At 36.6% G+C, this 16,734-nt stretch overlaps 1 protein-coding gene across 2 annotated transcripts in view; it reads left to right on the plus strand.

The window, feature by feature from the left end:
- The window catches only part of ZFPM2 (zinc finger protein, FOG family member 2), a 454,516-nt gene that overhangs the window by 280,429 nt on the left and 157,353 nt on the right, over positions 1–16,734 (plus strand). For both annotated transcript variants that reach the window (XM_032316567.1, XM_032316568.1), the window contains one exon: positions 14,511–14,622. In XM_032316567.1, the coding sequence (XP_032172458.1) occupies positions 14,511–14,622 (112 nt within the window). The remainder of the gene's footprint in view (positions 1–14,510; positions 14,623–16,734) is intronic.

The raw sequence follows: 16,734 nt of genomic DNA on the forward strand, positions 1-16,734 counted from the left end.
CGAGTTCCTTCTAATTGGAGTACGTGAAGTCCTAGAACCAGAATGTGCTCTACGAGTTTGGAAGTCCTGGTTTTTTCCTTTATTAATGAAGGCGCTGGCTCAGGGAAGTAATGTATTTTGACCAAGGTAATCCAGCCACTTGGAGACAAAACTTAAGTCAAATGTAAATTTAGTGAATTCAGGGGCACCTGGGTGGCTCAGTGCGTTAAAGCCTCTGCCTTCGGCTCAGGTCATGATCTCAGGGTCCTGGGATCGAGCCCCACATTGGGCTCTCTGCTCTGCGGAGAGCCTGCTTCCTCCTCTCTCTCTGCGTGCTGCTCTGCCTACTTGTGATCTCAGTCTGTCAAATAAATAAATAAATAAATAAATAAATCTTTAAAAAAAATTAGTGAATTCACAGGTCATTTTTGAATATATATGTAACTGACATGTGCTATAGCATGAAACAGAAATTACACAGGAAAAGGTCGTAGACTTTGTAATCATGGGAGATTTTGCTTTGTGTTTCATTTGGTTTGGTTGTCTTTGACAGATGAGACAACATATTTAAAATTTGAACTAAGCACTTTAAATTATTATAGTTACATTTAAGACTTTGTTCCAGTGCGTGGTATGAGAGAAAACTACACTATTTAAAATTTTTGAGCTAGCTCAGAAATTCCCAATTTAGAGTCCAAAGCAGAGGAATGGCATAATTAAGAGCTCAATGTCCAGAGTCTTTTCAAATTATTTCCCAGATGCCCTACAAGCAAATTTTTAGATCTTGTAGGCACTTGTAAAAATGGTAGGTAGAAAATTCAGAATAATTTCAACAGAATAAATTATTTTATAAGCAATATGTAGAGCTTTTCATCATACAAGGTTAGATTTTATTCAAGTAACCTTAAGTTGCCGTTAAAATCTTTTCATTGTGCTACTAGTGGTATGATTGTCTCGCCACTAACCAATTTACTGAGTAGTTAAGAAGTAAAAAGATTGGTTAAAATAGTAAAATCTCTTATGTATGTGTAGTATCCTATAGTAATCATTTTGTTGTGTCTGGACAGATAAAATTAAATTAAATAGGCATAAGGCTTTTTATACATATTTAGCTATTCTTGAGTTTCTCTCCATTTTTTAAAATCAGTATACCTAATAATTATAAATGAACACTTACTATTTGCCAGGTATCAGTGTAAATGACTTATAAGTATTAATTTATCTCACATCACATCAGCCCCACAATGTGTTATTATTTTCATTTTACAGATGAAGCAAGTGATACACAGAGAAGTTGAGTTTACTGACCGAGATCACACCATAGATGAGTAGCAAAGGTTGAATTTAAACTTAAGCAGTTTGACTCTGGAACCCATGCTGTTAGCCACTGTGTTAACTGCCTGTCTGTTAAGTCTGTAGTATATGAACTGAGGTTCCTGCTCCTTTGCCTCATGGTGCTTATCACATTGAAGAAAAATACCATATGCCATGAACAATATTTGAATTACAAGTGAACTCTAGTTTCAGACCCACTGATTCAAAAGAACTACCTTTTTTTCCAACTCTCCTCTATTTCTACCCAACGGTTTTTACTGAAGCTCCTCTTAAACTTCCCAGTTTGACTTTGAACTTCTGTTGGCAGGCAGAACTGCTGTGATTATGTTTCGGTTCAGTCCACCTGTGAGCAGCCCAGTTTAAGCTGGGGAACATGCTAACTAAACCCAAACAGAGATATTTCTTTATGTGGAGACTTCCCCGCCACCCCCAGGCCCCAATCAGGGAGCCAAGACTATACAAGGCAGTTCAAGTTCCTTACGTGGGTGCATCTAGAGATTCTAAAGAGTGGAATCGACCAGTCAGGCATGAAGGCCTGGCTGGACTGCCTTGTAGCCCAGAGTGTGCATGGATGCCTCTCTGTGAAGTATTGTGTTGAGGCTCTATTCTGTTGACCAGGTGAATACCAAGAAAATCTATTCTTTATTTGTTCTTGTGTGATCAGTTTTGAACCGAGTGGATTTTAGCCTGAAGACACTTCAGATCTCATCATGAATTCTGCTTTTTTTTTTTTTAAAGATTTTATTTATTTATTTGACAGAGAGAGAGATCACAAGTAGGCGGAGAGTCAGGCAGAGAGAGAGAGAGAGAGAAGCAGGCTCCCGCTGAGCAAAGAGCCCGATGCGGGGCTCGATCCCAGGACACTGAGATCATGACCTGAGCCGAAGGCAGCAGCTTAATCCACTGAGCCACCCAGGCGCCCCATGAATTCTGCTTATGATTGGAAATGTTTATATAAGCTATTTTTTTATCCATTGTTAAGGTATAAACATTTCTACAGGTATAAAAATGCCTGTAGTCACAAAAATAAAAATCTTAAAAATATTACCTATTCTCCAATATTTTTAATGTCACGAACTAGGCAATGTTTCGTTCTGTTCCTCTTTTACCCACTTGATGCCCGATATTGATATTTAGTGTCTCAGCTAGACTTTTAAGACCCAAAACTGTGCAAATGTGAGAAATAATTCACTACAAACCTATAAATTTCACAGCTCGGAAAACCCTGAAGGTTATTAATGAGGCACCAAGCAATTAGCCTATACAAAGTACAGCTAAGAATCATGCATAATGTAAAACAGAACCACTGCTAACCACTGACTCATGAAGATCATTTAAGCTAGTTTTCATGAACATGAAGAATTGATATTTAACACAATTTCTAAGAAGATTCTTATTGCTTTAACACTGGAAAGAATTTTGTTTCTTACAGATTTCCAAAGAGAAAAATAGAAAACCTTTCCTGGTTAAGGCAGTTTCCACAATGTGAATTTGAACAAGTTGTTCAATATTTTAGAATCTGTTTTTACCTGTGCAAAATGGACATAACAGTGGAATTGTGAAAATCAATTCAAAAAGTAAGGCAGCTCCTAGAATTTTAGCACATAGTTAATACTTAATGAAATATAAATCATGTAACAGGGTAAAATTCTTGTTTTACTGGAAATCCTGCATTTCAATGGAAACAAATTTCTTTAGGAGTATTAAAAACATAAGCCAAACACTGCATAGAATAACATCCCTGTTACTGCTTTCAGCTCATTACGGACATTAACTCATTTAATCCTCACAATAATCATATGGCATAAATACTTGCATTATATTTATTTTAGAGATGAAGAAACAGAGTCGTTAAGTAACTTGCCCTAGGTCGTACAGCTCCTGGATGGAGACGTGATACAGGTTTTGTCAGTTTGGCATCAAAGAACAAGTTTTAAAATTTGACGATTAATAAAACATTTTAAGTGTGATAATGCCTACACTCTTAAGATAACATATATATATACATAATTTGTCTTGGCTACATTTCATAAAATATTTCTATTTTTGAAATGTTTTATCAATATATTTTGATATACTTTAGTAGCAATAATAATTAAATGGATATATAGTAAACTGATGTTGCTAGAAGTCAAAGTGTATGGCTTAAACCCTGCTATAAATATGAAAGATTTATCACTGGGTTTTAGATGTTACTACTAAAAACATAAGCTCTATTTTATAGATTTTCAATGGATATTGGAGAAAGCCTTAGTATTTTTAACTTCAGAATCATAGTGTAATCCTAAATTGGCACAAAGATCCCTTAAGATGAGTCTGTTAGCCACTTCTCGATCTATTTCTATGCTGTCATTTGGTCATGGACCATCAAATATGCATTGAGATTTCTGAATGTATCTGTCATATACTTGACATATCATGAGCTTGACTATAAATATTTGTTTAAATAATCTATGCATATGTCATTTAAGTATTTTTATTATCAATACATTGTGAACATCTAGAGGAGGTATAGCTCATCTTTCATCATTCTATTCTTAAGAGTTTTATATTTAGTAGATATTTAATACAGCTTTATTGGAATAACCTAATTTCTAGTAAAGTAAAAAGTGATTATTTTAAAAGCAGAATAACCTCTATAAGTCTCTCAAAATAGAAAGGCATAGAGTTATCCCAAAATAATGGTGATCGTCATTACTAATTAGAATGTTTATACATAAATTTATATTATTTATGTGGCAAAAACCATATCTGGACAATGTAAACCAACTTGGTCTAACTTTTAAAATCAGACACGTGAAGCCACATGCAGAATTTAACCCCTGGTATTTGCACTTAGTCATTAAGTTTTTATAGATGCATTATTGTGTTCTGTTAATGTTATTTAAATATTCTTTCTAGGGGTGCCTGGGTGGCTCAGTCATTTAAGCATCCAACTCTTGGTTTCAGCTCAGGTCATGACCTTGGGGTTCTGGGATCAAACCCTGCATTGGGCTCCCTGCTCAGAGGGGAGTTTGCCTGAGGATTCTCTCCCTATCCCTCTCCCAACCCTGCTGCCCTGCTCTCTCTCTCAAATAAATAAAAATCTTTAAAAAATATTCTTTCTAGCATATGCATCAATGCTTTTATTCGTATTTCCATTCCTTTTGTGAAGAATACATTTTGAGAATTTTGTCCAGGGGTGGTATTACTAAAGTTTTATCTCATTTGGTTCTGATTCCAGAGCATGCACCTTTAGTCGCCCCACATCCACAGCCATATTGAACAAAGGTCCCCCTGCACTGGGAGCACATAGAGGTGAAACTGTTTCATTGGTCAGAGATGTCTTCTGCTTGTTTTTCTCCAAGGAAAGCAAGGTAGTCCCTTCATCCCAACCCTGAAGGGAAGACCACACCCAGTGACTAGGCCCTTGACTTTTATTCCCTGGAAGGACAGATTAGTAGAGTCCTTCTACATCTTTTGATTTAGGGGAAAAAAAAATATCAAAAACTACTATTGTGGTCAGAGTCTTGCTTTAGATACTTAATTTAAGTGTTTGCAATAATCTCGTTATTAGAATGTCTCACAGATTAGATAAGCTTTGTTCCACTCGTCTGTCTGTAGCACCTTCACGCTTTTGCCAGCTAGACTGCCAAGCTTTGAAGCTTTTGCTCAATAACTTGTGTCATGAAAATCTGCTTTCCCAAAAGCTGCTATATTTATCACAGCACCTACTTGTATGGTTTAACAATGCCATCGTTTTTCTTTTTCTTCTTTGGAAAGAGATGCCTTTCTCATTCCCATTCTAACATTTTGCCATAGACTGTTACCATCGGTTTCAAATATCAAGTATATTTCAAGTTCAAAATATAGGGGAGTTCTTAATCATATATAGTTACAGACGGAAATAAAGGTACGCATCATGAAACCAGAACATGTAATGTTTTGGCAGGAAAAGGGAAAAAAAAAAAACGTTTTACATTTGGTTTTAAAATTGACTATATTGTTAATATCAGGATTGCCCTTTTTTCTTTGGAGGGAAAGGGCTGATATTAAGATTGGCTCAAATGGTAATAAGGAGACAGTTTAAAAGGTATCCAAAAGATTCATTACATACTGCAGTGGATTAATTCATGAGGGACAGACCTATCTCAGTATCGAAGGATGACTTTGTGCAGGATAGAGCTTTTTCTTTCTTCCACAGAATGCCTTTGGGGTAAATCTCAAAAAGAGACTGCTGAATAGAATTGACCACTATTTTTTTTTTTAATGTGTAAATAGGTCATCGATAGTTGAATGTGTTTATGTACATCTGTTACCTGCTCTGTGTAATTCTTCATGCTAACATTTTTATTTTGACCACACCACTCTCTCTGACCCTACTTATTTTCCTTGTATTAATATTCCGAGGTAAAGTAAATTAGATGACTTTATTTACTGCTTGAGCAATAAATAATAATAATAATAATAATAATAAAATAAAAAGTAGCCTTTCCTCAAGTAAGTGTAAGCTGGTGTGTTGAATTTTCATAATATCTTCTTCACACTCAAGATTTGAGTTCAGACTTGACAACAGTTCTGTGGTAGAAAGCCTCATGATGTTATTGTCAAGCTGTAAGGACACTGGAGATCATCTTACAAAGGAGAAACAGGAGACCAAGAGAGGTTAAGTGATTGGCCCCAGGCCGCTCAGCTGGGATCATGGCTTTCCGGGTCCCTGAACCCCGCCACAGGTTTATGTGAGGAAGGATATTCAAGAACAATTTACTTTTTCCTTCCCAAGGCTTCGGTGCTGACACTCTTTTGCACATTGCACTAGGTGCAAGCCCAGAAATTCTGCCAGGAGCAAAACAACACTCCTTAAACACTCTGTGACTTTCAGAACTGTATAAAATAAAAGGTTGAAGTTAATGGTTGCCAGCTTGCAGGGAGTAGTTCCTCTTCGGAGCCAAATATATGTGGAGAACAGATGAGACTGTGGGAGTGAGTTGGCAAAAGGGAAAGAGAAATGAATCTATTCTTTTTTTGAAACTGAAAGTATAATAAATATCTGGATAATTTGGATGTTTATTATTCACTTAGAGACTCTCCCATTTAAAAAATGAAATATCTGTATCTTTAATGTGAGTATTCTTAAATAATTTTATATTCTTTTCCTAACTATCATGAAATAATCTTTTTTTGTGGGGGGGGGGAGTAAAGAGATTATTTTACTGACCTGGATATATGGAACTATTTGTGTTCACATTCTTAAAAGATCATTATTTCTTACATTGAAATTCCTGTATTTAAGCAGTGACTCATGTTGCGATAATGGGTTTCCATAATTTTGAGAACTAAAAGCAAATATACCTCAGAGATAATGATTATTTAAATTTTTGGTTCATAGAGATAAAACTGTCTTAGACATAAGGAGTATGGATATAGGAGCCAAGAATTCTATCATTTTATTTCACACTCATTTTGTTTTTGAAAAGTCTCTTATCGTGTTTGAGATCCCACATACCACAGTGATCTTAAAGACGCTTGTTAGCAGAAGCTCTCTGGGATTTCACTCTCATGCTATCCTTAAGGGATATTTTGTAGAACTGTGCTCAAGAGAAACACTATTCTAATGAAACCTTCCTGGGATTTTCATTCATAAATCTGTTCTGTGCCTAACGGTATAGTGTAGTGGTCTTTGTTAAAGCACATTACTGATGCCTTTCCAATTTAGACTTCTCACATTTTTTCTAATTTAAGTCTATTCTTACTTTATTTGAACTTGAGTTTGAAAATGTGTCTAGCACATCAATTTTTTTCAAGCAATGGAAATTTAATAATCTTTTACTAAGTTGAATATTGTTGCTTCTTTAAGAATTATTGTAGGTAAAATACTTGGTATCAGTTGGGAAATTCCTGAAGTTACTCCTTCATTTAAAAAAAAATAAGTTTTTATTTATTTATTCATTTAAGTAATCTGTACACCCAGTATGGGGCTCAAACTCAGACCCCAAGACTGAGAGTTTCATGCTTTTCCAACTGAATCAGCCAGGAACCCTGGAAGTTACTTCTTTAAATCTGTTTGCACGCCTCTGTCTTTCCATCTCTCTGCTTCTCTCTCTCTCTCTCTCTCTCACTTTTAGACACAATAAACAAAAGGAAGATGTCAACTCTCACCCAAGGCATACCCCAATGTAGTTCAGTGGCTGTTTCATTCATTTTTAAATGTAAACACATAACTTTAATAGAAACACATGATACACTTAGTCTTGTCTGAATAACGTCTGGCATTCATTAGACATGGAGAATACTTAGGTGTTATTGCTAAGAACCTGTTTTCATATCATCACACAGTTAATCTTGACCCTGCAAGACCACATGGAATAGAGTTAGTCTGTTTCTGTAATTTAAAGTGATCTTCTATTTTTTGAAAGAAAAAAAAAAAACCTCGGCCTTTGTAGCATCAAGCTCAAATATTTCGCATGATGTCCTATATAACTTTTTAAAGGATATTTACTAAAAAGCCCAGTTTTATTAGGTGGAAAACATCATACTAAATGCTTTCTCTCTCTCAATCCGTTTTTTTTTTTTTTTTTTTTTTTTTTTAGATTTTAATTGTTGATTTTTTAAAAGTATGCTCTCAACCCAGTGTGAGGCTCGAACTCACAACCCTGTGATCAAGAGTTGCGTGCTCCCCCAACTGAGCCTGCCAGGCACACCCTTACTAAAGGTTTTATAGTTCCTGTCAAATCAGTAATGTTGAGACTATGGGCCATGCACAGAATTACTGAAAACACAGTTGTGTAGGGCCTCAAGTTATATTACTCGACATTTCTTCCCATTCTTGGTAGTCCAAGATTTTAAGTTATTATGCTTAGGATAGGCTTAGGATAGGCTGGATAGGCTTAGGATAGGTTTTTGGTAAAGAGAATTTCTAGATTCAAGTTCACTGTTACTAGAGACTTCACAGAGTTAAAGGGAGAGTGATACAATGTTTTTGTGACTACCAGATTGTGTTTGAATTCAATTCCAATGTGGAGAACTGCTTGGGTATTAACCAAAACTTTTATAGTGTAGTAAAGTACAAGGTCAAATCACATACAGTACCCTTTTTTCATTTAGATGTAGACAATAATTCAGTTGGAGGAGATTGGCCATTTTTCTGGTTCTAACTATATAAATCTAATGTCCACAATAATTTGGAAAATTTTCTATGCCTACTCTCAAATATGTTTTTATAGCTGAGAGAATAGGACAGCAATGAATTGTTAAAACAGCTATGAATTTCGCCAAATAGACTTCGGCCCTCTACACCTATTGCCCAATCAACATACTGAGAGCATTTTTATCAGCATCAAACCACATCTCATGGCATTGGCTTGAGATTTTCTAATGATATTTTGTTATATTTCCTCAACTAAAGTCAATGGAGGCCAATTTTTCCATCAAGTGACACTTCTAGCTCTTTTAAAAGGCTGCAAAGTCAGGTTCTTCTCATAGGTCAGATTTTCCTAAGACTTCTAGCTCTTCTTAAGCCTCATTTTGGAAATCCTCAACAAATATTTCCAGCAAAACTTGGAATCCCTAAGATAGCATTATGTCACCAGTTTCTTGGGTTAGAATTATCCTCTGTGCTTTACCTTTGGGCTGTCTACTTTTATCTCCATTAACCTTTTGGCTTGAGTATAAACATTTATTGAAGGCTACCTCGTTTGTCGGTCCAGTAACTCCAAAGGTTAGTGAGAAGTGGATGCTAGTTTGACCTCTTTTATCCACATTAGATGATTCTAATTATTCCTAAGAAATGACACTTTTGACCCATTTTGTCCTTGTCAAGTTTGTCTAGTTGTAGGCTGTCGAAGCATGAAACTCTGGGTTCAAACAGTGTCCAGGAGTGCACATTTTTCCAGCTTACAATGCGGAGCCTCAAAAGTGCACACTGTTTCTTTTTCTTTCTGAAACATGCCAGTTTAACTGAAACTCAGGGCTCCTGTTATGTACCTTGAATTGATTTATTCCTGAAAGAGACTGCCTAGATATGAAGTGCAATCTTTAACCTGTAAAACCCCATGGGCTATTGAATACAGAAAAAAAAAAAAATGAAGAAAACCTTTGCATAAGTGAGGATAAGCTAGGTTTTGCTGAGGTTGCAAGCAGCTCTACTGCCACAGTGACTTCGTACATAAAGAAAGAAGTTTCTTTCCTTATCATGCTACGTGACTGCTGTGATTCCCAGGGCTTCCTCCTTACATGCTTCCACGATCACTTCAGCAAAAGCAAGGCATGATGGTGAGTCCATTGGCTCTTACGGCATCTCTGTGGAAGTGACAGAGCCATCTCTTGTTCAGTTTCATTGGTCCAGGGAAGTCCTATGGCCACCCCTAACTTCAAAAGAGATCTGGAAAGCAGAGAGCTGGAAACAGCTGATCAATAGCCCTGGTGACTACCATCAGGTTTAAATTGGAAACTTAAGAGCTTTTGTCCTGACTTTTATGTGCATAATTACAAACATGACCAGCACCTGAGAAATAGGAAGGATTCAGTAAATGATTCTGGGCATTTTTAATTTGCTTATTTATGTAGCTATTCAGCAAGAGTTTGACATGCATCTGCAGTACACCAATCATGCTGGTTGCTTTAGATGACTTTCCTTAAGATAAAAATGATTTGGCAGATGTGCATTCTGAAATTCAGGCCATTCGAGTTGAAGTGGTTTTCCGGTCACAGAGCCAGCCCATAGCACATAGTGGGATTCAGACTGAAGCCATCTGACTCCAAGAATGGTAATGTCCTTTTGGTTCTATCCCAACTGTAAGGCCAATGGTGAATCATGAAATACTTTGAATACTCAATTGTAGAAGTGGCCAATGGTGAATCATGAAATATTTTGAATACTGAATTGTAGAAGTGGACATTATACACCACTGTGTATATTTTCGTACTTGAAGACAAGAACAGTAAACATATCTAATGACTGTGGAATGACAATGTAGATTTGATGTTATTCCAACAAAGAAGAAGCCGTTTCACACTTTTGAGTACTTTTGATAAGGAACTTTAAGTCTTTTTTTCTTTTTATTTGACTGTAAGTTGGTAAGCTCCAATACCTTTTGTATTAGTTTTCTATTGCTGCTGAAACAAATTACTATAAATTTAATGGTTTAAAATAACCCAAATTATCCGTTCTATAGATCGGAAATCCAGTATATATGTCATTAGACTAAAATCAAGATGTCAGCAGGATGCGTTCCTATCTGGAGGTTCTAGGAGAGGATACCTTTCCCACCCTTCAGCTGCTGGCAGAATTCACTTCCTTGAGGTTGCAGAACTGAGATCCCAGTTTCCAGACTCCACAGTGTTCCTTAGTTTATAGCCTCCCTACACCATCTTCAAAGGCAACAAAGGCCGATGGAATCCTTTTCATATGGAATCTCTTTGATCTACTGATCTGACTTTCTCTTCTATAAGAACTCATGTATTTAGATGGGGCCTATCCAGATAATCTAGGAAAATCTCACCATTTCATGGTCATAAATTTTAATCACATCTTTAAAATCCTTTTCCCCAAGTAGGGTAACATATTCACAGGTTCCAAGGAATTAGAGTATGGACACCATTAGGGGTTGTTTCTTTGTCTATCATAACTTTTATATATACTCTCTTTCCCAACATATTGTGCCAACTGTATCCTCTGTAAGATGCTAATAAAATCTTGGCTTTACTTTCTTTATTTGTGAAATTAGGTAATTAAACTCATTAAACTTTGAAGTTGCTTCCAGCTCTTAACAGTCTAGACTTGTATGAGTCCTTATGATAGAGACATGGGAAAGTGAACCTAATGATCAATGTGGATATTATTGTTATTTTCTATTCATGGATTTTGCTGGAGTGTAGATTTCATATAATCCTGGATAACTCCCTCCTTCTCACACTTGGTAATCTTCTTTGAAGTCAGTCAATCTCTACAAAAGTTGACTTCTTCAGAAAGAAATTGACTTACCTCCTCAAAACTGTAATAACTGGTCCCTTGAGATTTTTTATCTACTTATTATTTACTTTACAGCTTGGGTATAGCTTTCAGCAAGACCTTGCTACATTTTTGCTTTTGCTTTGTTGGTTTAGAGTAAAAGAAATTGTTTTTCCTTGTTTTTTAATAAGTCAGATTCTGCCTGTGCCCAGGTGTAATAAAGGTTTTCAAGGTTTTAAAAGGCGTGATGCCTAACTTACTACTAAGAAAAGATATTAATTAACTAGTCTTATTTGTATCATTAAAATTAATTCCTTCAAATCCTAATTTGCTTATGTACTAAGTAGAGAAAATATTAATACCTAAGTCCTAGAGTTTAAAAATCAAAAAAGATAATTGAGGGGAAGTACAACATCTAACATTTAGTGCTCAGTAGCTGTAAACCACTGATATTGTTTTAACTATAGTAGTACTAATAGGGGTAGAGGTGAACAAGTCGCTCCCTAGTTTGCCCAGGAATTTCCAGTTTAAGCGCTGAAAATCCAGCATCCTGGGAGACCCTTCAGTCCCAGGAAAACTCAGATGGTTGGTCACCCCAGGGGTAGTGGTAGCTGGAGACGGAGCTACACATAGAAATGGGGTCCTACTTCCACCAGCTATTTGCCTTAGAAGAAATTATTAATCTTTGAATTGCAGGGTTTTGTTTGCTTATTTGTTTTGGTTTTTGATTTTTGTTTGTTTTTTATCTGAGAATGGACATGAAGACTAAATAAATCAAGAAAGTGTCTAAGAAAGTCCCTGCACAAGTAGCATACGTAGTAGCACCATATTCTTCTTAGTTAAACTGTCTTTACTGGTTTCCTTTGCCTAGAAATTTAAGCATGAAAGGTTTTGCCCGGTTTGAAAAGGTCCTTCAAAATATGCTTCTCTTGCCTTGCATTAACCCCAAAACAATTTACACATGACTTCATACTCCTTATCATGCTACTTTTTGCATTATATTAAACTTTTTCTTACGTATCTGTATCTTTCACCGAAAAAGATGCCCTCATATTCCGAGCACCAATCAGAGGACCACGATGGAGGTGGTTTGTATGTTCATAAATGAACAGAAGATTATAGTAACAACAAAATCAATTGATTTGCTTTACACTAAAAGAGTCCCTAAAGAACTTAAGTGATCAATATCTATTTTTCATATTATCTGTGGAAAATTATAAAAGCTGATCTACTGTGCAGAAATTTTTGCGGCTCTAAGAACTATGGAGCATGAACATTAAATAAAAGGCATGTCTTTCCCATGAAATAACAGTACAGTAGACATGGGGAAGGTGTCTGCCGTTGAATTCTGTTCTTTAAAAGCGGAAGAGAGAAGGTTTTAGCAATAAGACCACGAAATCTTCTACATGCCGGTTTATCAAAATGGTGTGCTCTCTCTTGTGACTTGTTCTGCGTACTGCTCAGAGACCTGCTGACCCTCATCTGTGGATTTACCTGTTTCTCTGGTAGTAAGAGAAGCTGGCAAATGCATAATTAAGACCTAATATTTAATTGGCTATGGGTCATTATCATTTCAGATTGAAGAAGCTTGCTTGTCCTCAATTCTGTTTTCAAACGGAAATAAAAATGATCACTCAGACTAATAACCATAAAGACAACTTGATACCATTTTTGCCTGTTGTTAAAAAAAGATATAAAATTGCTTCTTTCCTCTAGGGCTTTCACCTAACCATCCTTTCAGAAACGATTTCTATAGTTTGTTACTAGGAAAGTTTCTCTGAACATGTAAAGCACCAGATAAATGTTTGCCAAATATTAAGATATGTAGTTGAAAAATTAAGAATTTGAAATGAATCAAAATATGAATATAAAAAAAAATTGTGGGCTAGTATTTCTCACCATCTGTTTTGCCATCTCTTTCAACATTTGAAATATTTTTTCAGATTTCTTTTTTTTTAATTTATTCATCATGGTTGATTTTTTTTTCATTAAACAGTATGTTTTATGGTTGTTCTACCTCTTATAATATAATTGATACTTCAGGAAATGACTTAACATTTATCTTATGCCTAGTTGTCAATATGGGTTTGCAGCTAACAATAGATCCGTGTCTCAGACGCTATCATTGTTGTCATTCAGCGGGTGAAATGGGTTTTCCAGATTCCTGAGGGATTTGAAATAACCAGATTACGTGGAACTCCTCAAGTGAATACTTATTAATGCCAATTTGGGAAATTTGCGGCAGAGTCTCCAGAATGAGCTGAGATCTCTTTGGCAGGATCATATCTAGGTGAAGATTCAGTTCAGAAATTACCTGGAGACACTTGCATTGTAGTCTGTGTTGTGGTTTTGTGATATTTGATATACAGACATGGTCTGGTGGGTGATAAAAGTCTGAATGCTGGTTCACTGTGACTCATCCGGAAACAACAGTCTTGCTAAAGCTCACTTGTCTCCTCCCCAGTTTACTTCCTGCCCCGTTTAACGTAATTAAAGACAAATAATTTGGATGCCAAACAGCCTAAAAGGATGAACATTCTGAGTCTTATATTTAAAAGGCACAACTGGAAATATTTTGTTAGAACTAGGGCACGAGTGTCCCTGCTTTGTGTGCTTCTCAGAGTGAGGGATGTCACGCTTTAGTCGCTCTGCCTCGGAATTTATTCACGATCCCTCTTTTATAGTCTTTCTGGAGACCATGTACTGTACGGTGAATCATTAGCATTATTATTATTTCAGTTACCGTCAGACTCCACACCCAGCAGAGGGGTTGGGTAGATTTCATTATTCATTCGACAGAAATTCCTACTCTAATATAAATGTTGCTCAGGATAGAGCTTTGAAATGGATCCTGATTCTTTAAATTCTTTCCTGTCTGTTTCAGGAAATAGTGAGATCCTGTTGATAGTAAAGTACAATGTGTCTAAAGTTCACTTCTAAACACTCTGCTCTTTGCAATGAAAGTCATCTGCATTCTCTTTATAATTCAGAGCCGCAAGAGATCTGTCTAATCTTGGAGATCTGATCCAGTATCATTTAGGAAAAAAAAAAAATCCTTGATAATAATTCTACCATTCAGATTAAGGAAAAGCAGTAAAGCCTTACAGCTTCTGTCGTCTTAAAAAGATATGAAACAGGGGAATAAGGACTTGGATTATGGTTTGGGAGATTTAGTTGTTTGTAAAAATAAAATGATTAGTACAGTTATTATTCAAGTTTTTAATCAACGAAAGCAAATGGCATCTGTTTGTTACCATTCTTTCTGCAGAAGACAAAGGCTCAGGTCCCAATGGTGCTGACTGCTGGTCCCAAGTGGCTGCTGGATGTGACCTGGCAAGGAGTGGAAGACAGCAAAAACAACTGCATTGTGTACAGCAAAGGTAAATGCAGGATCCTTTCTCTCTCTCTTTGCAAGTTTTGGAAGCTGAGCAAGGCCGCCCCCACCAAGTGAGCTGGAATGGGAATGCAGAGTGAAACGTGATCCACTCTCTTCCTTTTTCCCTCAAGAATCTCTATAACCTGTGTTTCCAGCAGAGCCCACTGGGCTTTTTCTGTACAGGATAAGACAGAAAGTGTTATACCATTAATGACTTAGCCCTGCACACAGTTACCTAACCCTGTATTTCAGTGGCGTGACTGGCACCTTCTTTGCTGTTAGCTTTATTGCTGGCCAGTTTGAGGAGATCCCAGGTTCCTCCCTCTGAGACATTATCTACAGAAAGTAAATTCCTTTTGAAATTTAGCAATCCATGTCAAGGTGCGTGCTCCAGGAGGCGTTGCGTTCCAGCCCCTTCCTTGAAATCACTTGTGATGAGGATAGCTGAAAGACTGAGAATTCTTCCCCATGGTGATTTCTGAAGGGCAGGAGGCAAACAGGGGAAGAGGAAACCGATGGCTTGCAGAGTTTTGCCTTTGATTTGCACAGTGTGACATCAGCCTAGACCTGTCATCTAGCTACAACCTGGCTACAAAGGAGCCGAAGGTCCATGCTGGCACTCCCAGACACAGGCCCCTCTTCGTGTGTGGTGTGGTTTTGGGCACTTTTCTCTATATTCAAGTTATGGGCCCCAGCTCTGTACTCTTACAGTGAAATCCCTAATAGCGTCTCTTCGTAAATATTGCAAAACCTTGGGCTTCTCATGTTTAATTTCTTTTAGCTTTCTTTTTTAACCAAACAGACCTACTGAGATCAAAGATTTACTTGCACATTGAACCTAGAAACCATAAAAAGCATACAAGGGAACAAGCAAATAAGCACCCCTATCAATATATTAACATATAAAACACTAATCATAACATCAAAGTCTCTTAAAAACTTGCTAGAAACAATTACAACTTGTTCCTATAATCATTACAATTTGTACACTTATAAGAGGATTGCCTTTAAACTACCATGAGCCTTTGAAAGTTGAAACACCGGAAAGAGGGAATTTGCAAGTTAAAAAAACAATCTGCACACCAGGATCTGATTATATTCCTTTCCCTTCTATAATTGCTGGTCCCGGACCCACTCATTTTTTCTAACCTGAAATACCTGTGGTAAGCTGGTGGGAGCTTTTAGTGGGAAGGAAAGTGTGATTTTCCCAGGACATTGTCCATATGATCTATCAAAGCAGAAGGGAGTGGTATAGCGAACTAGTTGACCAGAATGCAGAAATACAAAAGAGGCCTTGGAATGTAGGATTAATTATGAGGAATAAATTTTGGTTATACAGTGTCTTATCTTGGTGATGGCAATATAATATGGAGGAACCAAGAGAAAAGCTGTTCTCTTGTCATAATCCAAACTCCACTGCATTTTTAAATCAGCCATTCTTTTGGGAGCAATAATTGTTAGATTGTTACCTATAAGGAAAGAAATATGGTAAAATTCCAATTCCGTGTTCAGTGGAGTGCATTAACTTGAACATGTTTATGTGTTTTGTATCATGGTTGGCTCTATAGTAAGTCTGCGGGCAATGAATAATTTGGAGTAATTTATGGAAGGTTACTAATTAATTAACTCATAAAGCATGCATTGAGCCCAACTACATACTAGCCTATTATGTGGATACTAAGAGCCGCCATTACTAAGCCCGGCTGAATCCGCTCTGTGGTACTTCTCTACCAGATTGTATGTTTTTCTCTCGTTGATCTTCATCACGGTGTTTTACGATCATTATTATATGGGTTCAAGAAAAGAGTAAACAAAAGTTAGAAAAAAAGGGGAAAAGTTAACTATTAACTTCTGGCAAAAGGAAAAAGTGATAAATTAGCTAGTATTGCCTGCCTCTCCAATCTACTCTCTAGTTACCGAGGGCAAGAACTATGTCTTCGTTAACCTTCCTATCCATGGTCTGGTGTGCTGCCTGTACCAAAAAAAACCACTAAATAAATACTGATTGGCTGACCAGATAAACAAAGGATGACTGGTTGTCAGAAACTGTAATAGGCATTTCACATATTCAAATGATGAGCCCTATGAATTCTAGCTATTTAATGCTTTTTAACTG

The sequence above is a fragment of the Mustela erminea genome, chromosome 16, assembly GCF_009829155.1.
Source record: "Mustela erminea isolate mMusErm1 chromosome 16, mMusErm1.Pri, whole genome shotgun sequence".
Taxonomy (NCBI): Eukaryota; Metazoa; Chordata; class Mammalia; order Carnivora; family Mustelidae; genus Mustela; species Mustela erminea.